Raw genomic sequence first — 26,720 nt, 5'->3', positions numbered from 1 at the left:
CTTGGATTTTATTTAGTTTTTGTGATTCACTTGTAAGTTTTTGGCTTGTGGTTACCCTTTTTTGTAAGTCTATTAACCCATTACTATAACTGTTTGTATTAAACAGATAGTAATATAATCTCAAACCTACCCCACAGAGAACAAAAAAAAATTTTTTAAAGAAAAAACTCTATATTTCCTTGCTTCCCTCTCCCACTTTTAGTGATTTAGATGTCTCCTTTTACAATTTTGTGTTTATTCTGTTTGTAATTCATGGCAGTTATCACCTTTCTAGTCATGAGTTTCTCATTTTTGTAGCATCCTGCTTCTTTTCTATTTAGAGTAGACCTGTCAATATTTCTTTTAGCATGGGTTTAGTGTTGCTAAACTCTTAGTTTTTGCTTGTCTGTGAAGTTCTTTATCTTTCCTTCTATTCTGAAGGATAGCCTTGCTGGGTAGAGTATCCTAGGCTGCATCTTTTTTTCATTCGGGACTTTGAATATATCTTGCCACTCCCTTCTGGCCTGTAGTGTTTGTGTAGAGAAATCAGCTGAGAAGCCTTATGGGGGTTCTCTTGTAACTCACTCTTTGTTTTCCTCTTGCTGCCTTTAGGATCATTTCTTTATCTTTGACTTTGGCCATCTTGATTATGCTATGTCTTGGTGTGGGTCTGTTTGGGCTCTTCCTGTTTGGGACCCTCTGAGCCTCCTGTACTTGGATATCTGATTCCTTCTTTAGGTTTGGGAAGTTTTCAGTCATGATTTCTTCAAATACCTTTTCAGTCCCCTTTGTTCCTTCTTCCCCTTCTGGAACCCCTATTATTCTTAGATTGGCATGCTTTATATTATCCCATAGGTCTCTTATATTGTTTTCATTGTTTTTTATTTGTTTTTCTCTTAGCTGTTCTGATTGGATGCTTCCTGTTGTCCTGTTTCTAGGTCACTTATTTCGTTCCTCTGCATTATCTAGCCTGCTTTGTACAGCCTTTAGGTCAGTTCTCATCTCAGCAAATGAGTTTACTAATTCTACTTGGTTCTTCTTTATAGCTTCAATTTCATTTTTGACATATTTTATATCTCTAAACACTCTCTTTTTTAGTTCCTTTAGTACTTTGATCACTCCTTTTTTGAAATCTTGATCTAGTAGGCCATCAATGCCTACTTCATTGATTTGTGCTTTCAGAGGATTTCTCTTGCTCTTTTAATTGGGAGTGGTTCCTTTGCTTCTTCATATTGCTCATACCTCTCTGGTACTGTGGTTTATGGAATTTCTGTTATTTATTGTGGTCCTTAAGGAGTTTATTTATTTGTCTATCTAAAGCCTATGCAGGAATAAAACTTTAAAAAAAAGAGAGAATTTTTAAATAATGGAGGAAAAAAGGTTGTAAAACAGTGTAGAATCAATAATAGAAGAGCACGTTGAAGCAGAATAGCAATTCAGATGAGACGTCTTTTAAAAACTTTTTTTAAAAAAGAAAAAATCAGAAAACAGTATTTGAAACCTATGTATAATCAATAACAGGAGATTGAAACCAAGAGAATTAAAAATTAAATGAGGTGGGTTTTTAAAAATAATAATAATAAAAATATTTTAAAAGAAAAAATTTTAAAGGGATTAAAACTGTAGACATATACAATTGTTTAAAAAGTAAAAATTAAAAAGGTAATAGAAAATAGAACAGATATAAAAAAGATTTAAAAAAAAAAAAAAGGATGTGTTCTCATGGAGACTATGTACTCCTAATGATTTTATCGAGAGGTCTTTCTGTCTTTGCCCTGTTTTGCAAACTCAGCTTGCTGTTTTCAGAGGCCTTCCATTGGCGCCCTCATCAGTGCTGCTCCCAGTGCCTGTCGGCAAGCAGATCGCACCCCCTCCCAGCACTGGGTCAGGTGCAGATCTCCTTCATGGTGGGTGGGCAGGTCACTACCCCTCCCAATGCCGCAGTCAGATGCTGCGCTCAGGCGAGGTAGGTGGGTGGATCGTGCCCCCTCACCACACTGCGGTCAGGTGCTGTGCTCCTACCAGGAAGGCAGGTGGCTGCCTACCCTCTCTTGGTACTGGTCTCTCCACTGCTCTGTGCAGCTGCCCGCTCCGCCTCGGGTTGGTGCTCCGTAGGCGGGCTCAGGGAAGATCACGGAACCACTCCGCCCCTGCTCCGTGCCAAAACCCAGCTCCTTGTTTGCTTGGCAGCACGAGTTCTCTGAGGGGCCAGGGCAGAAAGATCCTATCTGCCTCTAGCTGTAAACAAGTCTCAGTCCTGCTTAGGAGGTTGCGGAGATGTGGATTCAGGTCCGGCCCCGCCCCCACCCAGGCTCTGTGCACAGGAGGAGATGGCAGCTGTGGCTGCGCCCCGCCTCTCTTCTCACGAGAAGTGCCAGTAATGGCGCCACGGGTCTGAGGAGACAAAGGCTACGGCACCCCTCCCCTCAGGGCACACCAGCCGTGTTGCTTTGCTTTTTTTTTTCCCCTGTAGTTTATGGGGGACCCAGGTTGTTCTGCTCCGTGTCCCCTCCCAGCCATGGCGCACAGCCCCCTGCAGTCCCCCGGGGCCACCTCAGTGCAGCCACCCCAGTCCTCCGCCTGGCTTGGGCGGCCTGGTCCGGCCCCCAGCTGCCGGCTTGCATCTCGGGCTGGGTGTCGCAGGGACCCTCTGTGCCCGTCTAACTTGGTTCTGTCAGTCAAGGGGTGCTCGGGGCAGATCTGAGCCCCGGGGGCTGCCCCTCCGTCCCACTGGCCTCTCCGTTGGAGAGGGGAGACCCAGCGAATGAGCGCCAGTCCTCCTTTGCCGCTCCCTCCCCGCAGGACCTGTCCCGCACTGTTTTGCTTTTCCTTCTTTCTTTTTTCCTTTTCTCCTACCAGTTTTTGGCATCTCTGTCTTTCGAAGAGGGTGACGTTCTGTCGGAGTTCTGCAGGTGCTCTGGTTGGCTGAGTGGGTCCGCAGATGTGAGTTTTGGTGTATCTGTGGGAGAGGGTGAGCTACGTGTGTCCTTCCACTCCGCCATCTTGGCCTCTCCCATGCCTAAGTTTTAATTCCTGCTTCCATTCTATGGCCCAAGTGGCATATTTGCAAAGAAGAATCTATGTCTAGAATTAACTGATACAAAGGTTATCAATTACTATCACCTTAATCACGGAAATGTCATGAGCAAGTTTTAAGTGAGAGATAAGAACTTGGTGCCGACATAGCCACCTTATGCCAAAATTGAGTTCAGGTGAATGAAAGATACAAATGTAAAAAAACAAGATCACAAAAGTCTTAGAGAGATCCCCAAGGGAATTAAGACCGTGTGTTCACACGAAATCTGTTCATGAATGTTCACAGCACGCTACTCATAATCGCCCCAAAGGCAGAAAGAGCCCAAATGTTCATTGACTTCTGAATGGATGCACCGAACGTAGCCTGTCTCTGCACTGGAATGTCATTCAGCACAAAAGGGAAGGAAGTGCTGACAGGCTGCAACGTGGACGAACCTTGAGAAGTGAAAGAAGGCACACGCCCGGGGGCCACAGACTAAATCCATTTCTACGGAACGTCCAGAACAGGCGAGTGCGCAGGGACAGACAGCGGAGGAGCTGCTGCCGGGGGCCAGAGCGGGAGGGGACAGGAGTCACTGCTTCACAGGCACAGGGCACCCTTTGGGGTCACGGAAATGCTGGAGAACCAGATAGAAGTGATGACTGCACACAAGTGCGAATGCACTGAAACCACTGCATTGCACACTTTGGGTGAACTGCATGGTGTGAATCATACCTCAATAAAACTGCTACAAAATATACACGTATATACTAACACCAAAGAAAGCGGAAAGGAAGAAAAGGGGGGGGGATGGTGATGAATAGCCAAAAAATAATAACAATAAGCTGGTGCCGCAAATAACTATGAGGTAAGTTAGACCTGAAGGCAAAAAGCATTGGGAGGAAAAAAGGTCTTCATTTAATTACAAAGGCAGAAGCTCACCGGGAAGATACAGCAACATCAAATATGCAGGGATCTAACAATATAGTCTCATATTAAATTTAAAACCTGACAGTAAATCGACTATACTTCAATTTTTAAAAAAAATTTAAAAATTGGCAGAACTAGAGCTAGAACATGACAAATTTCACCATCATTTGCTGGAGTTTGATACACTTGGCTCAGAAACTGGTATCAGGCGAAAGATTTAAAGCACTGTTGAAGGTCTGCATAAACGTGACCTAAAGGGTCTTGCTTCTCCCAAATGAAAAAACCTGCCCATCCACCAGACCTCCCAATCGCATGGCCCCGAAGCCCCCCACCAGCTGCCCGAGTCAGCGGCCATGCCCTCCTCCCAGGGGCTCAGGCCCAAACCGTTGCCTTCATCTTGGCTCTCTTCCCCGCCCCTTCCCTTCCCAGCGGCACGCCAGTCCCCTCAAAATGCACCACCTCGGACGCTGGCCTGGCCACCAGCATCTCTTGCCTGGGCTGTCGCTGCAGCATCGTGGTGGGGCTCCTCGCCTCCACCTCCGCCCCGACAATCCATCCGGCGCACACAGCAGGAAGAACAGTGCTTCCAAAACGACCCCAAGTCAGATCATGTGACACTTCCACTCAAATCCCAGGGCAGGCAGGGGTTTTCACCTTTTTTATGCCAAGGACCCCTCTCAGAATGATGTTTTTAAATGCATGAAATTAAATGCGTAGGATTACAGTACATGAGCCTCACTGAGTAACGCGATTCAGCAGTGATCTAACAATTTGCATAATTTTGCTGCAGAGATACGCAAGGGTCGTGAGTAGTATCTGCAGAGATCTGCAAATCCCACGACACGGAAGGGTTGGAAAACACCCGCTGTTTCCACCTAAGAGACAGTTACAGGCATGGCTGATCCTGCTGTGGTTTGCTGCCTACCTTTATAATGGAAGGAAATGCCACATCGTAGTTAGGACGTAATAAAAATAAAGACGCAGTTCTCTCCTGAACTCTACCGGCAGACAGATGCTGAGGACCCAGGCGAAGATTCCCGTCGGGAAAGGCTGGGCGCCCCGGCCTGCTCTCTCTCTGGGATCTGGCCCCTGACTCATGTCCAGACGGCGGACTTCGCTTCCCCTGCTCCGCGCACAGGCCCCCTGCTGCTCCTCAGACCTTCCAGACGCCTTCCGCCTTCCTCACCGCAGATGCACAGCCTTGTCCGTTCACCTCAAGTGTCCGCTCAAACTGCACCCTTGCAGTGAGGCCCCCGAACCTGACACCCACCCCTATTTAAACTTCGGAAACCTGACCCCCCCCATCTCCATCCGTGTTCTATTTTTCTCCATAGGACTTCCTTCCACCTTTTTGTCATCGTTTGTCCCCCGTCACTAAAGTAAAGCGTCACGAGGGTAAGAATTTGGGTCTGTTTGCTCACTGCTGCCTCCCCGTGGCCAGAACTACGCCTGGCACACAGTACGTGCTCAGTGCGTCTGCAGAATGAGCGGATGATGCGGCTTGTGGGGGATGGCCAGAGGTTCCCCGATGCTTCTGTGCGTGACCGACGATGCCAGTGAGTTACTAAAAGTGCTGCGGGAGCTGGGAGGCTGTGAGCACCTAGCCTTCCCTGCGTGTCTCTCTGGTGCTAGTCTTTACTCTCTGAGACGCAGACGTCCTCTCCCTGGCCGGCCTGGAGGCTCAGACCACGTCGTGGTCCACTCTGACAGGCCCGGGCTTTTCCTCGCTCACAGGAGCGCTCAGTAAATGTCCAGTGGGATGTGGGGCCATTTTATTGCCAAGTATCACAAAAACACAAATACTATTTCACTAGTTTGCCCTTGAAAATCTACAGGCGATTAGGGGACACAACCACTCTGTGTTACATCGTGAGGCTCTCGCCTCTGCTACTTACATTCACCAAAGAAGAGCGCGGCACAGTTTTCATATGTTCCCAGACTCGCAGGAGGAGGAACGGGCAGCAGCAATGTGTCTGCGCCTTGTCCCAGAGCCCCGCTGTCCAGCATGGAGCCAGGAGCCACGCGGGGCTGCGCAGCACCGGCGACGCAGCATGTCAGCACTGAGACGCGCTGTGCGTGCAGATCCCCCCTGCGTCCTGCAGGCCGGCTACCGGACTGAGTGTAAACCATCTCACTGATACTTTTTTATACTGATTATATGTCGAGACAATGTTTTGACCACAAGGGGTTAACATTAATATTACAATTAGTTTCAGCCACTTCTTTTTGAGGTTTACATCCCGTGGCTATGAGAACACTTCACACGCGCTCTGCAGCGCCCTCCAGTTCTATTGGAAACGGCTGCTCTCTGTTGCCTCATGTTTGCCTTCAAGAGCGACTTTTCTATTGTTTTTGCTCAGCTTGAAAAGCAGAATGTAGGTTTACTCCACAGGTGACATCTTCACTGGGGCTCTGAGGCAAGTGCCCGGTGTGGATACGGCTGCCTGCACAGAAAGCTCCCTGGAAAACAAAGTGCCCTCAAAGCAAAGTTGTAAGGATGCTGAGTGTTTTATTTCAACATGTGTGATCCTTAATTAAAATGAAATAAAATAAAATAATTCGACAGTCACTGGTATTTCAGTTTCAACCAAAAAGTAAAACAAAACAGTAAGCACAAAATAAGATTTCTATTTCCTTCTATTCAGGGAAGCTGATTAAAAGCATCAGAAAGACTGACATCCCTAAGACACCCTCGGTGACGAGGACGCGGGCCTGGAACAGGTACAACAGCGACGTGCTAGAGAAAGACGACAGCCAAGCAGGAGCGAGTCGCCCACAGAAAAGCACGTAAAACGAAAACACTGGGGGGCAGCGACCGTTTACAAGCCAACTGCCTAAGGGCATTTTTATTTACCGAGCAAAGGTGGTGGTACTTAGCGGTCAATATTTATTCACAGAAAATAATTTCTAGCACAGTAAACGTTAGTTGGGTTAATAAGTTTGAAACATAGTCCCCCTCCCCCAAATGAAAAATGGCAAGTTTCAGAAAACATAGTTTGGAGGGGCGGGAAGATGGGAGGAGAGGCCAGTTCATCCAAACGTGTCCTCCACGCATGAATGAACAAGAAAAAGGGAAAGTCGGTGATAGTAGAGACAGGGACAGAAAAGGAAGGGGACGCCTTACACCATGTTCCAGCCTCGTGTGACCCGCTGAAGCTCCCTGGGTGAAATAGTGCTAACAAGCCTTTCGTTTGTACACGTTCAGAATGCAAGCTAACGTCAACACCAGGATGTGCCCTCCTCTCCAGGCCCAGCAGCCGTCAGTGAAAAGCGAGGGCGCCTCGCCTGGAGCTGGTGACAGAAGAGGTGGACGTCGCTGACAAGCGCATGAACGATCTGTCCCCGGGCTCACCCGCGCAGCCGGAAGGCAGGTGACAGACACAAATGTGATTTCCCAAGGGGAGAGGAACGAGCCTGGGCGGAGGAGCAGGACATGAGGTCATGAAATTTAAAGTGACCAAACTTCAGAGCAAGAACAATCCATCCCAAAAGTCAGGACAAGTGATGCAGAAAATGGAAGAACACAAGGTATTTAAGAGTCAGGCGTGAAAAGGAGGGGCAGGGGGCCGTGCCTGGCTGTGCCCCCGTGGCGCCCCACTCCACGCCCGCCTCCGGCATTGCTCACCCGCGGGGGCCTCGTCACTTACACACGATAGACACTCTCTTCCCTCTCCTTACGTCCTTCTCCTCTGCCTGGAATGCAGGCCCCACCAGGGCGAGGCGTTGGGTCTGTCCGGGTCACTTCTGCTGGCCCAGGGGCCGGCACAGACTACATGGTCAATACCACGCATCAGGTGACGGAGGGAAGCGGGCGGGGGCCTGTGGGGGAGGGAGCCACCTCCAGCCACCACCCCCTCCCAGGGGTCACAGGTGTCACCAGCCCGCAGCACCCACTGTGCCCCCGTGAGGGACGCTGACCCCAGGCTGGCGCTCACGTGGGGGAAGCAGGGCGGACAAGGAAAGAGACCAGGACCCCGAAGACTCGGACCCCAAAGCGCTGCCCGCTTCCAACCCTCCCAGCTGTGTGAGCCAATAGACACACGCCCTGTGGCTGAAGCCACTTCGAGCTGGGTTTTCTTCTCGTCCAGCTGAAACCCTTCCCACTGATCACCTAAGTTCCGAGCTTTAAAAAGATGGTTTTGGCAGAACACAGGGTGTGAGCGGGGTGTTTATGACAAGAGAAGAATTTGATGTAGCGCCCGGCACAGGGAACAGTCAGTACTTTGTAACTTTATCTGGAGTATAATCTATAAAAATAGCGAATCGCTATGTTGTACACCTGAGACTAACATGATGGCGTAAGTCAGCTACACTTGATTGAAAAAAAGAATTAGAGATAAGAGAAATTAAAGCGTTACTTGGAATAAGTAGCTAAAAATCCATACGACTGTCATTGCTCAAATATTCTTATAAAATCCAGCCCAGGGGTCTATTTATGCAGCACAGAGGGGACTTAATACCTCAACAGAACCCCCAAATTACCAGATAACAAAGGGCTTAAAGTCACCGTGGCTTATGTGGTTACAGAAAATCTGTATTTGGAGCAGAGAGAAAATCACAGTTCTTTTCTACCCAGTGATTTACTCATAAAAAGCAGAAGCACCTTCAAGGCTTCTCAAGCTTTAAGTCAAGTGGGGACAACCCAGACTCCCAGACAGACAGACTCAGAAGGCGGTGGCGGGGCTCTTACCTGCATTTCGGCCACACTGACCAACGGACGGCACTGGGAGTGGAGCCGGGCAGCTGCGGAATATAGAGTTCTGGGGGGCAGGGGGTGTAAAATGGGATTTGTAGACGCACTACCATATATAACACAGATAGACAACCGGGTCCTACTGTGCAGCCCAGGGAGCTGCATTCAACACCCTGCAATAGCCTGCAGCGCACAAAGAATGTGAAGTGAGTATGTGTATGTACGCACATGGCTGAAGCGTGTGCTGCACACCAGAAACTGACACAGCGTTGTAAACTGACTACACTTAAACTAAAGACTAAAAAAAAGGAGGGAAAAAGGAAAAGAAAAGGAAAGAAAAAGGAAATACAGAACTCTCCCTGAGTAAGGACGAGGATGGGTCCCCTGGGGCAGGGGACAAATGCCAGGTCCGTGATGGCCTTGTGGGGCTACCAGCCACCCCGATGGTCTTCCCCGACATCAGGGCCAAACCCTTGCAAGGCCTTCCCGACTAAAGGCCGAATGTGGGCCCCACAAGACAGGAGAGCGAGTCCCAGAGCCTCACCGCAAAGGACCTCGGGTGCCCCCGGCTGTCCGTGTGGGGGACTGATAATGACAACATCTGGGGACTTTCTGAAAACACGGTGGGGAGACGCGGGCAGATGTGGAAGCCCCGGGAAGGCAGCACCCCTCACCCTGGGCAAAACCGATGCCACCCCAGGGGATGGCTGGTCTCCAAGGTGGCTCCAGACTCACATTTCTGAGCTTCATTTTGTGAGACAGGAACTCCCTCCAAAGCCATCGCTTGACACAAATCACTTAAAAAAAATACAGGAACCTCTGGGAAGGAAGGGTGTGGGTTCATCCTTCCCCCACGTTTTTGTAGGAACATCTCCGGGTCAGCGGGCCCCGACCCTCTCCCCCTGCCTGCAGGGGCCCCGGGCCCGAGGCTTTAAAGGAGCAGAGGGAAGACGGCGGGTCTGGAGACCACGGTCCCTTCTCGGCCGCACAGTCCTCCAGGCAAAACTACCACTCCCAGCATTTTAAAAGCTCTCTGAGTTTCGAACAGAGCGTAAGGGAAAGGCGAGACATCGACGTGGTCTGAAGAGACGCCAGTGCGTGCAGAGGGGCCTGCTCCGGACTCCTGGGCTGTGATTCTAGAATCTCGAAATTGCATGGTGAGTTTATCAGAATTCACTTGCTATCAACGTTCCCGTATAAAGGAGAGACATCTCACGCTGCTGGAATGATTCTGTGTCAAGATGATCCAATAAACTTGCAAAACAGGAAAAAAAAAAAAGAATTTAAAGTAAGGAATTAGAGATCTAAGCTTTCTCTGGAAAACAGCAGCCCACGGCCACGTGCACAAGAGAGACGTCCCAGACGTGGGTTTTGAGGGCCGTCTTCCCTCACGACCAGGCACAGATGCCGAGGGGACACGGGGCGGGAACAAGAGTGACAGCGCAGAGGAGCTACGGGACTGGATGTGCCGGCAACCGGGTGGCCAGTGGTGGCTGGGTTGGTGACGAAACTCAGAGGAACAAAGGACGGTTCCTGACAAGGGCTCAGATGGGAACACGGACAAAGACCGTGGTTTTCCAAAGGCAGGGAAGCTACTTCAGCTTGTGGATCTTCGGTTTTTCAGAAAAGAACCCAGGTGTACGTGATCTGCTCCAACTTTATACATACGTGATTTTTAAAAAAAGAAAGAAAAAAGGAAACTGATGCTGCAGGTGGTTCCAGATGAAAAACCAGGGCCCTGCTGCCACCAGGGCTAACTGCCAGGCAAGTGTTGAAAGTCTCATCATTTTAAAAATTTAAATTTAATTTTTATTAAAAGCCACACATGTTCATAGTGAAAAAGAGAGAGTGTGCAGGAAAGGGTATGACTGTGATGTAGGTAATTAAGCCGCTGAGAACGAGGCCACTCCACAGCCAGACCCGTGGCCCACTCCCCATCCCCGGCCCCCTGCTCAGGAGGACCCGAGTCATAAGGAAATGCCATTGATACACACTACTGAAGAAAGCAGCGAGCGCAAAGATTTGAATAAAGACTCTGCTTGAGTCACGATAAAAATGTAAAATCTCAGTAATACAAAATTAACCACACCTTCTATTATGGAAGTAACGCATGCCCAGGATTTTCTTTTTTAAAAAAAATCAAACAGAAATGAACAACCCACTGTTACAAAGGGGCGGAAGATCTGAACAGACGCCTCACCAAAGTCGATACACAGATGGCAAAGAGCAGATGAAAACATGTTCCAAGCCATACGTCATCACGGAACTGCAGATTCAAACGCGGTGCCCCTCCGCGCCCATCAGGATGGTGAAAACTCGATGCACTGACAAGTGCCCGGGAGGATGCAAAGAAAAGGGAGATTCTCAGTCATCACTGGGGAGCTGCAAAATGGTACAGGGTTCTGGAAGAGAGTTTGGCTCTCCCTTACAGAACTAAATATTAAAACTGAGTTCCTTGGTGCACAGCCAAATGGGTTGAAAACTTAACGTCCACGTAGAAACCTGCACACAGAGGTTGACAGCAGACTTACTCATAATTGCCAAAACCTGGGGGCCACCGAGCTGTCCTTCAGTAGCAGAACGGATAAATAAACCCTGGTACAACCAGACAGTGGAATATTATTCCGTGCTAAAAAGAAACAAGCTGTCAAGTAATGAGAAGACGCGGAGGAACTTTAAAATGCTGCTTCCTCAGTGAAAGAAGCCAACCTGCAAAGGCCACGTACTGTATGGTTTCAGCTGTAAGACATTCTAGAAAAGGCAAAACTACGTAGACAGGAGAAAGGTCAGTGGTCAAGGGGGAGGGTGGCAGAGCACGTGCTCAGCAGCGCGAAGCCCTGGGTTCAATCCCCAGTGCTGCCGTCAAAATGAATAAATGAATGGATGAACCTAATTACCTCCACCCACCAAAAAAAGCAAAACAACAAAAAGCAGCAGTCGGCTGCCAGAGCTTGTGGGGAAGGAGAGAGGTTTGAGTGTGGCACGCAGAGGATTCTGAGAAACTGCCCTGTGTGACTCTGTCACGCTGGGCACGCCGTACACATTTGTCCAAACCCGCAGAACGCACAGGAGGAGAAGGAACTCTAACGTGAGCGCGGAAACGGCGGCTCACGTTGAGTCACTGCGGGTCCGTCGAAGGGAACAGCCGTGCAGCTCGGGGGTGGGGGGCGGGGGAAGGCGGGTGTCAAAACCCTCCGCACTTTCTGCTCAATTTTGCTGTGAATCTAAGACTGCTCTAAAAAATAAAGTTTGTTCATGAAAAAAAAAATCAAACAGAACCAACAGACATAAAACACAAAGTAAGTCTCCACCTATACCACAGCCTCCCGGCCCTGCTCCCCAAAGGCACGTGAGGTTGGTAACGTTGTGTGTGCCTTTCTACAGCATCTGCACATGTGCGAGACAAACACGGGATGTGACGGTCCCACAGTTTCCCTTTCCCTGTGTCATCTCAATGACTGAATCAGCTGAGCTTTTGCTGGGTGCACACCTGGCCTTCCAGGGGCTTGTCCCCCAGCCTCCCCTGCAGCGAGGCAGGGCCATCCAACCGACTCCCTGAGCCCAGACGATGGACAGGAATGACGTGGCTTCTGCAAGGGGAAAGTCATCCCCTCCATTTCTCTTTGCACCCACCCCCTGTGGGCTGAAATGTGGCTCGGGTGCTCTGAGCCAGCTCACAGCACAAGGAGGAAAGGAGGCCATGTGGACGGCGGGCTAATCCTTTCTGCGCCCTGGGCCCCTCTGATGCTGGGGTCTGGTGATGCTGGGGTCCCCTCCTCAGACTGACGCTTTTCAACGTGTCAAATAAAAGACAACAAATTATGTTGAAATATAGTTACTGAAACATTTAAAAAAATGTGTGTTTTGGTAACATCTGTGCCTCCTCATTAACGCCATCAGGTAAAAAGTCCTGGTTGAGAATAATTTAAGGACATTTCAAAGTCGGACGAGCATCTGGATCTCGGGACACTTGCAACAACCGTCACGTGACATGAAAAGCCGCGGATTGCCCCTGGCCACCGCCACAGCTCTGCCGGCACTTCTGAGGCCGCTGCCTCTGTTCACGGAGGACGGACACACTGAATTTCGATCAGAGGTTAGTAACATAAGGTGTAGTGTTTCTTCCCAGCCAGATTCACAGACCCCCAACTCCCCGTGCAGACGGCAGGTGAGACCCTTGCTCTATGCGATGGGGGAGCAATGAGGGAAGGAGCCTGGGTCCCTGAACAACTTCGGGGGGGAAGCTGTGACTCTCCTTAGACCTCCTGCGCCTGTCTGGACCCCCTTGTGGCAGAGGCTGAACTTCCACGCTGGCTCAGGGTCTCTGCGTTACAAAGCTTTATGCTGAAAACACAGTAGAGATATGACCAGTGAGCAACGTGTGAGGCAATTAGGCCGCCTCAGTTCCAGTTCCAGCTCTGCTACTTCCTGCTGTGTGCACTTGGACTAGCTACTTAACCTCTCTGAGTCTCAGTTTCCTTACCTGTAAATGGGGTTAATAACCATGGTACCTAGCTAATAAAGTCACTGTGCGTAATGACACACGGAAAGTGATCAAGACTCACAGACACAGAAAACAAACTTACGGTCACCAAAGGGGAAAGGCGGGGAGGGGTAAGTTGGGAGTTTGGGATTAGCAGATACAAACTACAGTGCACAGAACAAACAAACAGCAAGGTCCTACTGTGCAGCACAGGGAACTAGATTCACTAACTTGTGATAACCTCTAATGAAAAATAATATACATACAAAGTGTGTAACTGGGTCACTGTGCCGCACGCCAGAAACTAACACAGCACTGTGCATCAACTATACTTCACATAAAAAATTTTCAAAATGAATTTTAAAAAGTGATTAAGAAAGTGCTCGGAACACTAGAAACCTCCCCTAAACGGGGGGTGTCGTTACTGTCACGTCTGACCCCTTGTGCTTCTCACCGTGCTAGACGCCATTCCGCACAGGACACGCAGATCTGCTTTGATTTTTCCGAAATCTGTGTAATAATGTGCTGAACGAATATGCCAGCATTCATTTAAGCGTCCCCCAACTACAAAGTGATCATTCAGAACGTCCCTCAGAGTCCACTTGAGAGGCTGGCCTGTCAGTTACACAGCGAGCTTCCTGAAACCCCTCCGCTCACCCCTCGTCGTGAGCTTTGCTGCCCCTGTGCTGAGGCCTCGTCTGCACACACTGAAGTGCACCCGTTTGAAGTGCAGTGCGGCGAGCTCTGTCATGTTTTGTAAGAAAGAGACGGGACGTATCAGACAGCTTGGAGAAGTGAAATCACAGGAAATAGAAGGCACTGACATTCCTCCCACACACTGCGCTTTCTGTTGATCGAGGGGGTCCCGTCCTGAGACAGCGCTGTGGGAAGCAGCTCAGCCGCCTGCTTCTCCAGCAATGTCCCCAGATGTGTGTCTGGCGGGGCACCCCTCCCCGACCCAGCCCCTGTGCTTTGGGGCCAGACCTGAGTGATGCCAGTCAGGAGCCTCTGGGCCAGTGCCAGGTTCGAGGGACGCACGGGACCCATCTGAGCCAATGAGATGCAATGAGACTTGTGCTGGGGCCTCTGAAAAGAAGCCCACCCACCACTCTTTTCCTGTTGGACTTAAGTGACGAAGGATCTGGCACCACCTCGCCCATTCTGCAACCGCTGTGTCTGAGAAGAGGTCAGCTGGGCAGAGACAGGTCCCACCGGGCTAGTGAGTCCGTGTGAGACCAGCATTGCCCTCGGAGTCCTCCCTTTGCTGAGTAGTAATAAACCCATGTGACTTGAGCCAATTTGACGGGTTTCGACCGCTTGCCATATTCAAGGCTGGTGTAGGAACATTCCAAGATTTAGGCGACGTGAGGAAGGAAATTCAAAATCACCCAGGAAGCTCGCCCTACCACCCTGTGGCCACCGTGGGCCACCTCTGGTGTCACACACCTGTGGGGAGTGGCAGAGCAGGACAGGGCAGAGGGGGCAGGTGGGCTGCAAGCAAGGGGGTCACAACAAATGCCCAGCGGACACTTCGGGGGTCCTGTCCTGGGAAGACCCTTCAGGGGTGCCCCTCGGAAGCAGAGATGCTGGCCCTGTGTGCTGTTATTCCTCCCCTCCCCCACACCAACTGGTCACCAGATGCAGGCTGCCCTGGGAGGGCAGACCTCGTGGGAGGGTGGACCTCGGGGAAAGCCCCTCCCTTCAGTCAAGGGCAGGGTCTTGAGGGGACCCAGCTTCGAGCTGTGGGCTCCGCACAACCCGCAGTTGGGAAATGCATTCTTCAGTCCTGGATGAAGGGCCTGGACATCACAGCATCCGCCATCTGCACGGCTCCTTTTAGTTTATTTTATCCACGTGTTCTTCCTCCTTTAGAAATTCTGGTCATATTTAAATGCTCTTTTATAGACGGATAGATTTTTGACCCTAACATTACATTCTGAGCATTTTCCAATCATTAGATGTTCTTTAAATGTAAACTAATGATACTTCAATTAAAAAATATATATAGAACAAAAAAAGATTCTTTAAATGAATTGTAAACATAGATGCCTTCATACAGGTACCGCAAAGTATTTAAATACTCTCTTACTACTGGACGTTCAGAGTATTTCCAGTGTTCCTTAATCCTTGTACGTAAATTTTTGTTTGCATCTCTGCAGCAAGTGTCCAGGGGTGGAATTAAAGAGTTAAAGGATATAAACTAGTTTAGCATTCTGGGCAAACTGCCCTTTGGGATTTTATGTCAATTTACATTCTGACAAGAGCTACATTTTTCTCATTAGAATTGGGTATTTCCGTGTTCTAATTCTTGCCAATTGACCAAAAATGGTATCGTATTCTTGCTTTGGTTTCTTTTCCCTAATGAATGATAACTTTGAAGATTTTTTTAATATCCATTGGGTTTTTTTGCTTGTTTGTTTTTCGCTTGGTGTTAATATCCTTTGATTTTGTGTGTGTGTGTTTATTCTTCTGGCAAACAGTCTGGCCATTTTGAAGGGCTAATTTTTCTATTTGGTATCAAACAGTCTTGTTGATTTATGAAAGCTCTTTATATATTAAATATACCAAACTTGTGTCTGCTGTATTTGTTTAAAAATATTCTTCCATTAGTCAATTGCATTTTAATTAAATTAGAATGGTTCTGAGGAACGGCTCATAGAGTTTTAAAAAATCTTAACTTTTTAATTCCATGTTCTAAAAAGGCTTTCCCCATCCTGAGACATAGTAAAGATCGATCTTCACTCACACTCCTTGTCTGAAACCCAACATCTTCCTCAGGAAAGCTCCCTCTGACTGGGCTGAATCTTCCGGTGAAGCCCACCCACAGCACCACGTGCCCCTTGCTGGGACCCCCCGTTGCTGCTGCAGGCTTCCATTTCTGAGTGTTTATGAGCTTTGAAAGGCCGGGGACACGTCTGTGTGTTGTTTACTGTTGCGTTCTCAGAACCTGGCATGGAACCTATCACTGCAGATACAGTGTCTAATTTTTAACATTTTCAATATTCGCTTCTAACTCCCTCGTCACCCAGGAGCCTATTTTACTGAAGGATACGAAGAACATTTCTGTCTTCACTTTGTCCCACCACTTACAGAACAGTCCTGCCTCTGCCCACGAATGTTGTCACCCACGTCCATCCGTCCGGACCTGTGCGCACGCACACGCACACACTCAGTCCCGACTCTGCTGGGGTCTGCGGTGAGCCTCGTTCCCACGTTACCTGGTCCCACCCGTGGAAACACAGCAACAGACACTGCTCTGATTACTGTGGAGTCAGATTTTGCTTTGTTATCTGACTGGACAAGTAACCTGTCACCATGACTCTTTCCCTAAATGTACTGGTCCCAATCACCTGATCAAGCCCTCCGCCCCTAAGACAGTTTTTTAAATAAATAATTAAACCGAGATGGTCGGGAGCTCCTGTTGCATTCCCTTTTTTTAACTTCATGGACTGTGTTTGGGCAAACGTGCGCCCACTTACTTGAGCAATCCGGCCCGGTGGAAGATGTAGAGGTCCTGCTCCAGGGTGCAGGTGCTGAAGGGGACCGCCTTCACGAAGTTCTGGATGAGGACAAACTCGGGGGTGAGGTGCGGCAGGGAGATGACACAGAAGTTCTTGTCCTGCGTGATGGGAGACCAGAAACCATCCATCACTAAACAAACTCCTGCTCCAAACACAGAAGAAAACAGGCGTACTGTGTAAAGGAGAGAGTATTCAAGCGACAGAGTCCTATAATTTGGAAAGTAATCATAAAATTCAGGGGGACAGCAGGAGTGTGGGGAAAATACCTGCGTGTCTGACTGAAACCTGGACAGACGACAGCTGTGAACAGCCAGCCCCTCTGGCACAGCTCTTCGGTGGAAGCAGATTTTTAAACTAAGCAGACTTTAAACGTTTGCTTGTAAACGCACCGCGTCCAGGAGAGCGCAGCAGCACAGTGTGCAAGGCCTTGGGTTCGCTGAGTGACGCTGCCCCAGCCGTGGCCCCCTCCTCGGCGGGACGAGAGGGCAGTGCTCCAGGCCTTTTCCGCTCTGAAACCCTGCGCTTGCCCATGGAAGGACGTCTGCGTGTTTTTTCACGACCACGTGGGTGAAGAGATCTAAGAGCCTGTCTAACCTGGGCAGTGGATTTGGTTAGCAGACCCAGGAGGACCTGCGTGTCCTGACCCCCTAAGTCTGCACTGCCCGACGGGGTGGCCAGGAGCCACGTCTGGCCACCGAGCACCTGCAGCATGGCTAGTGCGACCGGGGAACCAAATTCTTTATTTCACTCCATTTTAATTTTGTAAATTTAAAAACAAACACTCAGTGCAGTGACTGGAAAAGGTTTATGTGTGTTTGGAACAACTTGGGTCTATGAATCTGCTCATTCAGTGGCAAATTTTACAACGTCTAAACGCAGATCAAGAATTCCTGACCTGTAGTTCTTGTCCTGAGGTGTTCCGTAAGTGTAAAATGCACACTGGATTTTAAAAGCTCAGAAAAGGGAAGTAAAATATCTCAATAATGTTTCATGTTGACTGCAGGCTGAAATGATTAAACCTTTTGGACCTATTGCAGGAAATAAAATATATTACTAAAACTGACTTCACCTGTGTCTTTTTACTTTTTTTTTAAATCGTAGCTGCTGGAACACCTGGAATTTGTTGTCTACGGGACAGTGCTATGCTCCGCACGTCCCCCCCTGCCCCGCTGCCAGGTGCCTGCAGGAGCAGCCTGCTCTTCCCAGAGCTAATTTGTCCCTGTGGAATCTCACCTCCTCCTGAACCCTGTGAAGGCATTGCCCGTGCTCATCCAAAACGCTGGGGACACGTGCGCGACCCAAGGGAGTGAAGCATTGTTTGACCTCATCTTCCTTCTTTCTAGCAAAGTAACACAGCTCCTTCTGGGAGCCTTCGAGTCAAGTTGCTGAAATACTCAAGCTGAAAATAAAAGGACAGGGTGCCAAGTCCCGCTGAGCTTCCTCCGGGAGGAGGAGTCTGTAATGAGTTGCTTCGACTCGGACAGGAAGGATTAAGGGTGAAGTAATGAAGCATTTGGTTCCTGTCTCCCTGTATCCTGAAACAACAGAGAACTAAAAAGGAAACATGTCTCTTACCCCTCTAAAGCCAGCACTGGTTTTGCAAGTTTGAAGAGCTGCTTTTACGGGGACTTTAAAGTAGGAATGAATTAAACTTGGTGAATGTTTATGGGGGCCTCTCCGAGGGAAGCTGGCTTTGCAAACCCCCCCGTGGGTCACCTACAGAGCTTTACAAGCTTCGAGATGCCTTAAAATTAATTTAAAAAAATAACAATGGAAAGCATTATTGCAAGGCTTCATTATCTTAACAAAATGAGGAAATGTGATCTAGGCTCACATAGCTTTCAGGCAACAGAGGCAAACCATACTTGGTTTTTGCCTCAGTTGAAACAGCATCAAGGAAAAAGAAATAGGTATTTTGCCTGCAATTAGCCAAGAAGCGCAGTGTTGACCTGACCTCGCTGACAGGCCGGCCACAGAGGGAGTCATGAGAAAACTCCATTCTGTTCTCAACTGTCTTGTTCCCCTACTTTCTTGTCTCCAATAAAGTGATGAGAGGTTGGCCGGAATCTCTATCCCTTGACAACCACGAAACAAATGAGGAGGAGGCCGCCACACCGTGAGATGGACAGTCCTGTTTGCACTTGGACGCGTGCCTGGGGCCGTTCACCGCCCCTCGGGTGGTGGGTGGAGCCCCCCGCCCCACGCGCCCTGTCAGACCCGGCGCCCGGCACGGCCAGCGGGGAGACCAGCCACAAGTTCCCACCTTCCTGCCTCAGAAAGGCAGTCTGGTGACGTCCAAATTCTGTGAGCCGGCGCCAGCTAGAAAGCACCACCGCGGCCGGATCCACCTGCCCCCAGCTTTCTGTTAATGCTTTGATTCCAAGACAACACTGGTAAAGCAACCTCTGAAGGAAGCTACGCGCTGAAAGAAAGCTATTAAAATAGCACGACGGAAGAGCTATGAGAAGTGACAGTATCTTCCACATCTAAGAGTTCATGACATGTCATTCAGCCTTTTTTTCAGAACAGAGATGCGGTTCAAACCTCAACATTCACAGCATACGAAACGTTTGGACGGTGAATATGGCGTTTTACTTTTCTATGACTTTTCTAGCTTATAAAACCAATTATATTACCCAAAGTCAGCGTGTACTTACAGGAAAAAGACCGAAAACAAAATTCATAAAGTCCAGGGACCTGTAAACAAGACAATAAGAACGGTCACTGTCCTGCGAGCAGAGGCAGCCTCAGAGCACGTGTAACGGGCCGGCGGCTCTCCCGCCGCGGCGGGGATCAGCCGGCCGCCGTCAGAGTCTGCGTCCAGCGGAACGTGAGCCGGTCGCAGAAGGCACTAGCTTCACGCGTCAGCAATGAGGTATTTTTTCTAAAACCGAAGGTGCTATTACAGCAATTAGTAATCCCTAAACCTCCGAAAAGCAGGAGAGTCATTCGGTGGACGTGATCCTTCCTTTCCTTTCCGGAAGAACTGGGGAGAGATAGGGGCACATTATAAGCCGCTCTGAGCTTTTTCTTTTATCTGTAAAGGACTTTTGAGCAGCTGCAGACGCATAGCCACAGATGAACCAGAATGGGTCGTCGAATTTTTGTTTGAAAATAAGAAAGCTCGGGAAAATAAACATACGCAACAAAGCTGTAAGGGTTCATGGGCTTTTTAGGTATCTACAGTGTCGTTAGAATAAAAAGATTTCCCTTCTCAGCCTTTCCGTTGAATTTCAATTCAGAAGAAACTGGGAACTCAAGAGGGAAGAAGGGCAGGTGAAGCGTGGTTCTAAGGCAGGCGAGGAGCCCGGGGATGTGATTTCTCCACTAAAACGGGAGCGTCCAGCAGTGCTCTGAGTCATCTAACAGACACTCCAGAACCTCTGGTCTATCAAAACGGGCCGCTCCTTTCCTCGTCACCACTGTTCTGTGGACAGGATGGCAGGGTAAAGGGCACCCCAAAGGGGCTGTGGCCTCCATGCTTCGAGGGCAGGCGTCCACGCCCAGATGACAGGGGGCAGTGAGCACTGAACGTGGGGTGTTCACCCCCTCTCAGATGACCTCCGGGGGAACGCCAGCCCCGATTCCATGGGGAGCAGGAGACAGGGGGCTAAGCCTTCATGGTGGCCTGGCCCGGCCCAGCCACCAGCTCAGGGGTGAGCACACAGCCCATCTTGTCCCAAGAAGGCTTTGGCTGGACAGCTGGGCCCAAGTCAGATGCCTTCCTGTCCAGATCAGGTGCAGGGCCCGAGCCCAGTGTCTGCTCTCTTGGCCCGGGCAGAGACACCCCTCTGAGGGCAGGCCGGCAGCAGGTAACTAGGAGGGTAACTAGGAGGGCAACTGGTGGCTAAGAGAGAGACACCTGGTCCGCGACAGGGTTCTCCAAGTCCTGACCCACGCCGCAGCGAACACCAGCCCTACCGCTGGAGTTCCCTTTGTTACGACGAGAGACAATCATGCCACTTTTCCAAAGCCAGATTCAGCTGGAGTTTCCACTACTTGCAACTAAAAGACTCCAGACAAGCAGCACCCTAAGCCCAAAGTCCCCTCCAAAGGCAAGCTCAGGAGAACAGGGCGAATAGGGGATGGCCTTCCGGACCTGGGCAGCCCAGTCCTGTGGGCCTGACCCAGACTTCGTGGACTGCAATCCCTGGGAATGGGGTCCAGGAATCTGTGGTTTTAAAAAAACTCCCCAGATATGGGAGGGGGGCAGGCTTGGGACCACCAGCTCTGCGAGAGTCACGCCACAGGCGGTCTCACGCGGCAGGCACGCCGGGGCCAGTACTCGCCTCGCTTCGTACTTCTCGTCGATACAGAAGAGCTGGATACAGAAGGCAGCCGAGGCTCCCCTGTAGGTGGGGCAGAAGGAGCCGGTCTCCTCGGGCAGAGACACGGATGCTGAGCTCGTGGTGCTGACCGAGTAGCCCACGTCATCTGTGCTGTGCTCCTGGCTGAGCTCTCCTGTGTCCTAGAGCAAGGAAAGAGCAGGAACCTGTTCACTTTGCACAGCTTACGGGCCAGCGGCTGCCGTGTCTCCACGACGCACTTCCCGGGACAGGTGGCACCGCCTCACCTGAAACACCAAACTGAGCTGCCGCGGTCCCAAGGGCGCGTTCTTCATGAGACAATCAACGTTTGTAAGGACTGAAACGAGTTCTCACGCAAAGGTCAGAAAATAAACGGTTTCAGTTGGCCTTTGATACGGGACCAGTATGTTAACTGCAGCACTGGGTGGGGGTTCGAGCCTGGTACTAACACACAATTATTAATTCCATAAGCGAAATCTCTCCGTCCCCAAAAGGGGTTTCCTTGTGACGTTGTGCTACAAGCATCTTTGGATCTGGGGACTGTTCAGGCGGTTTGCTGGTGAGGCGGAGCCCCGGGGAGGCCCCCCTGCCCGTAGTCACGCGGAAAGTCAGAGCTGAGTCCTTCCAGTCCCATTTAGGGCCATCTAAGGAGGTGAGAATACAGCTCAGCAAGAGGGGAATGACTCACTCCGAGGTCCCTCTCCGAGTTCTCTGAAATCAAAGTAATGCATGCAGACAGTCAAAATGACTATATGAGCACTACAGGGGCCCCTCGTCCCCTACTGGCCAGCTCTTCCAACTCCTCCATTTCTGTAGGCGTCTACCTCTGTGTGTCTGAATCTGTTCTTATGCTGCGATGTCTTAATTCCTTAGTTTTGAAACCCCCTCCTGGACACTAACTTGGTGGGCGGATGGGACGCTCTTCCACGCCCCTGCCCAGTATCCTGTCCCCCGGCCGTCCCTGTAATTACAGCGCAATTCAGGTCCAAATCAGTAACTACTTACATTATTACAAATACGCAGGTGCCACCGTAGGGGAGTGAGCTACGACCACGTTCTCGTTTGTGGACTCGGTTCTGGCACGCTTGCTTCCCTGATTTTTTTCCCCGTGCGTTGTCGGAGCTGCCAAGAGTTTGTCCATATTCTTTTCCAAACAAGCAGGCTCCATCTGACCCCAAGTCCTCTCTCCCCTCCTCTGACCCAGCCTGGCGCTTCCTGCCTGGGGCAGCACCTGCCCTCATTTCTCAAGCTCCAGGCCTTCTCCTTGTCTCCTCCGTTCAGGGTTCCCGCCTTGTTATTTATGGAGCGCATTTTAAGCTTCCTAAAATCAACACTGCCTGGTGGGTAGCAAAACTCAACAGCTACTGGTGAGGTGGGGCACCCGGTGGGTGACCAGGCACTGACCAGGGGCCCCCAGAACACACACGGCCTAGGCCCCGGGACCTGGGGATGCACTTTACAGGACAAAGGGGACTTTGCAGACGTCATTAAGGAAGGATTTCGAGGCAAGGACATTATCTCGGATGGTCTGAGGGTGGGGGGGGAATGAAACCAGAAGTGTCCTTACAAGAGGGAGGGAAGAGGGTCTGAGTCAGAGAGAGACTGGAAGATGCTACCAGCTCTGGAGATGGAGGAAGGGGCCACATGCCGAGGAGAGCAGGTGTCTTCTGGAGCCGGCAAAGGCAAGGACTGGACTCTCCCCCAGAGGCTCCAGAAGGAATAGGACCCTCTCTGCACCTGCATCTTGGCACAGTAAGACCTGTTTGGGGCTTCTGACCTCCAGAACTGCGGGATAATAAATTTATGTTGCTTTAAGCCAGTAAAGTGTAGCAATTTGTTACAGCAGTGATTAAAAACGAGCACAGAGGCCTGGCTTCTGCCAGGAGAACGCGGCCGGAGGAGAGCAGGGGTCCTCCCTCTGAAAAGGGGAAGTCCACTTCTTTGTCTTTCCCCGTCACGCAGCCTCGTGCCTTGCAGGCTGGACCTGGATGCGGAGCTGGTTCTGGTCCATCTGTCTAGAGAACCGTCATCTGGTCGTTTCATTTGGGGAGGAGCGGACAAGCTAAGTGCCCCACAGGGAATCTCGTGTCCCTGACGCTCAGCGGCAGGCTGTCACACACAGCCCTGGGTTCAGCCCAGTCCTTGCCCCGCCTTCCGCAGGAGCCCGAGGTCCCCGGAGAAGTGGCTCCCTCATAACCACACCCTGCCTCCCCCTCCCCCAGCGGTGCTAAGCCAGCGCAAACGCCGCCATCGAGCTCCTTCATTCTAAGCACCGTTACGGTGCTCATCTTCCAGCACTGCCTCTCCCAGCCTTGTTGTCTTGTGGATTTGTGCCCTCCTTATTCCTTTACTGTCATGATTTCAGTGGGTTTTCTTCCTCCCAGGAGGGAGAGGAGATAAACATGAGAGACCGACCCTCCTTGCTGACCCGGGTTCCCTCTGGGGTTCCAGCACATCTAACCCAGGGTGGACCACCTGTTCCCGCTCCACAGCCTCGTCTAGGTCCCTGCAGTATTTCCTTCTGAGAAATCCTGGGGAGAGGCTGCTCCCCTCTGCTGCGCACCCCCCTCACCTCCCCAGGACACGAGGGGTGGGCGCCTGATGTGGTTTCCCCAGAAGCAAACTCAGAGCTAAGTCTGTGTGGAGAGTGATGCCAGGAAACTCTGCGAGAGGCATGGGGAAAGCGAGGTGAGGAAGGGAAGGTCACTAACGTGGCGAGCTGAACAAGCGGGCTCCTCGTCAGTCCCCCCTAGACGGCGGGGAGGTGCGGGGAGCGCGCCGGGAGCTGTCCCGCCCGAGAGGTGGAGGAGCTGGGGGCTGAGTCCCTGACCGCCCCGTGGACGGCGACCTGCCCCGGGCGCAGCCCCGGGGGAAGGCCAGGCACTGAAGCCCTCGTCCTTGGGGTGCGGAGGGGTGAGCAGTCGGGGGGAGGCGGTGGGGGACCCGCAGCACGTGCTAGAGTGAGGCTCAGAAAGCGGACCCTGTGCCCGCCTGGCGCACGCTCTTCCCAGAAGCACGCCCCGCTCCGGGCCCCAGGCGCTCTCCTCTCCTCCCGACGTGGTGCCCGTTTAACTCAGGGCAGGGACAGGACATCGGTCTGCGTGACGGGGCTGAGCTTTGCCTCCAGATCAGCCTCAACCAGCATGAAGTGAGATTTTTAATCCCCAGCTGGCTTCTGTGTAGACTGGCCCTCTCAGAACCTAACATCTGGGGTTAGCGCTCAGCGAATCGGTCCCAGGCCACGGGGCTGACAACTGCCTGCACCCCACTCCGCCACAAAGGGTTCTCTAGATTTCCCGAGCTGACACACAGCCAACTGGAGGTGCTCGGGGACCCCAGCAGGCTCAGAAATGTGCTCCTCACCGGAGACGAGAATGTCTGTTCGTGCCAACCTCCCGCTTAAAACCTGCCGAGCCTTCCTCTGCTTCTTAGCAGAAGCTCAACACTCTCAGCAGGGCCCACGGAGCCCCGCCCTTCTCCACCTGAGTCCTCAGGCTTCTGGCAGGAACAGAAGGTACGCTCCCGCCGACGTGGACAGAGCAGGTTTGACGAAGGGCCACGCAGGAAGGTGTGGGCGGGGATGAGGAAGTCCCCCAGGGATGGCCACCCGGGCAAAGGCTACCAGCCCTGGTCTTTGTCTGCGACAGGGGGAGCAGTTCCTGGGACCTGAGATGCGTCTGAATGACACATAAGGCAGACAGGTGTGTCCACGAATGCTCGCTACGTACAGCTGGAGAAATGTTTGCCAGCCAGAACGTTTCCTCCCCAGCTGATGAGAAGAAGGGGAAACCCCTATGTACTGACATTGTGGGCAAGTAACTCATGTAGAAAGTGCCTCTTCTAGGAGCGCGCCGTGCACGGGACGCAGGCAAAGGGCCGGCCACAGTGCAGCGAGGGTTCTCCGAGGGGGGCGTTGCGGAGGATGCCCTGAGGGGGGAGGCGGCTTCCCCTGGGAGAGAGAGGCAGGGAGGCCTGGCGAGCCAAGGGCGCAGGGACTCAGGTGGGGAGGAGTGAGCTTTGTGGGGGCCGCCATTGCCCCCCCTCCTCCAGACAGCCCTCACAAGCCCCACCTCCACTTCGCCAGTGTTTCCACTCGGGACCGGTGATAAAGCCTCCTCCGCTGCGGCATCTTTAGTGATTCTTCCCTGCAAACGACAGAGGCAAGACGTGAGAGTCAACCCCCGCGGGGGCTGAGCCCACGCTCTGAGCGCGCTGGCTTTCAGGTCCTGGCCCCGCTGCTCTGCGGCCTTGAAGAGTGACAGAGCCTCCGCGTCCCCATCTGTACCAAGGGACTGAGAGCAGCACCTGCCTCTTAAGGTTGTCCTGGGGATAAAATAAGGACAGGTGGAGAGAGACAGGCTTAGCACCTCCCAGCTCTCTGCTGATGTTAGCTGTCCCTCCGCTGTCCTCACTCCTCTGTGTAATTCGAAAGCTGCACTTTTTTTTTTAACTGCTTTATTGAAGAGTCATTGACACAGTAAACTGTGTATGTTTAAAGTTTACTGTTTACCCTTTGAAAAGTTTTGACTTATGTACGTACCCATAAAAACATCACCACAATAAAAATGATGAACATACACTCACTCCCCAAAGCTCCTGTGCTCCTCTGTGCCCGTCCTCCCGCCACCTGGTGCCACTCTGCCAACGACAGGCAGCCGGAGGTCTGCTCTTTGTCACTGGAGATTACGTGCTGAGTCTGTTCCTGGACCCTCCGTGCTTTTCATCTGTTTGCTGGCCTTGACATCACCACCACGCTGTCTCAGCTACAGGAACCTTATAATAAACTTGAAGTCAGTAGCATGAGTCCTATAATCTTGCTCTTTTTCCAAAGCTGTTTCGGCTGTGCTGGGTCCTCTCCATTTGCATATGCATTTTGAAATCAATTTTTCAATTTCTATAAAAATTCCTCCTGAAATTTTGACTTGGATTTCATTGACCCATTGACAACTTGACAATCTGGAGCCCTGGAAACTATGTGCAGGGGAAATCTCTCCATTCATTTAGGTCTTATTTCATTTCTCTCAGAAATGTTTCATAGTTTTCGGTATAGAGGTCTTGAATATCTTTTGTCAGATGTAAACATTTTGTGTATTTGTACTTTTGTAAATGGTATTTATTTCCATTTCTGATTGTTCATTGCTATTATATAGAGATAAAAGTGAGCTCTGCATATTAATTTTCTATATATTTGGCAATTTACTAAATTACTTATTAGTTCTAACAGTTGTTTTACAGATTCCATACAGTTATGTTACCTGTGAATAAAACACAGCTTTAATTCTTCCTTTCCAGTCTGGATGTCTCTCACTCCTTTTCTTGTCTTTTTTCACTGGCTTGAACCTCCAGAATAATTTTGAATGGAAACGGTGAGAACAGACATTCACTTGTCTTGTTTCTGATCTCGGTGGAAAAGCTTTCAGTATTTTACCATTCAGGATTATGTTAGCTACAGGTTTTTTAAAAAATAACCTCTATCAAACTGAAGAACTTCTCTATTCCTAACTTTCTGGAGTTTTTACAAGGAATGATTATAAATTTTCAAATGCCTTTACTGCATTTATGAGATAAATATATAGGTATTCTTTTTTAGAATTAACATTCTAAATGGTGAATTACATTGATTTTCTTATGTTAAACCAATCTTGCATTTCCAGAATAAATCCTACTCGGTCATGATGTATTGTCCTTTTTATATACTGGTTCAATTTACTAAAAATTTTATTAAAGAATTTTTCCATCAATGTTCATGAGAGCTACTGATTTGTAGTTTTGTTTCCCTCTAATGTCTTTT

General features: G+C 50.4%; 1 protein-coding gene across 2 annotated transcripts in view; it reads right to left on the bottom strand.

Annotated features, from left to right (window-relative positions):
- CFAP61 (cilia and flagella associated protein 61) overlaps nucleotides 1-26,720 on the bottom strand; it is a 258,634-nt gene that overhangs the window by 157,429 nt on the left and 74,485 nt on the right. For both annotated transcript variants that reach the window (XM_064475921.1, XM_064475922.1), the window contains exons 10-13: nucleotides 25,000-25,074; nucleotides 20,912-21,090; nucleotides 19,280-19,319; nucleotides 16,581-16,720 (exon numbers count right to left, since the gene is read on the bottom strand). In XM_064475921.1, the coding sequence (XP_064331991.1) occupies nucleotides 16,581-16,720; nucleotides 19,280-19,319; nucleotides 20,912-21,090; nucleotides 25,000-25,074 (434 nt within the window). The remainder of the gene's footprint in view (nucleotides 1-16,580; nucleotides 16,721-19,279; nucleotides 19,320-20,911; nucleotides 21,091-24,999; nucleotides 25,075-26,720) is intronic.

Source organism: Camelus dromedarius, chromosome 18 (genome assembly GCF_036321535.1).
Source record: "Camelus dromedarius isolate mCamDro1 chromosome 18, mCamDro1.pat, whole genome shotgun sequence".
In the NCBI taxonomy this organism is placed as follows: domain Eukaryota; kingdom Metazoa; phylum Chordata; class Mammalia; order Artiodactyla; family Camelidae; genus Camelus; species Camelus dromedarius.
The sequence above is the reverse complement of the archived record's forward strand: the minus strand, read 5'-3'. Positions and strand labels throughout refer to the sequence as shown.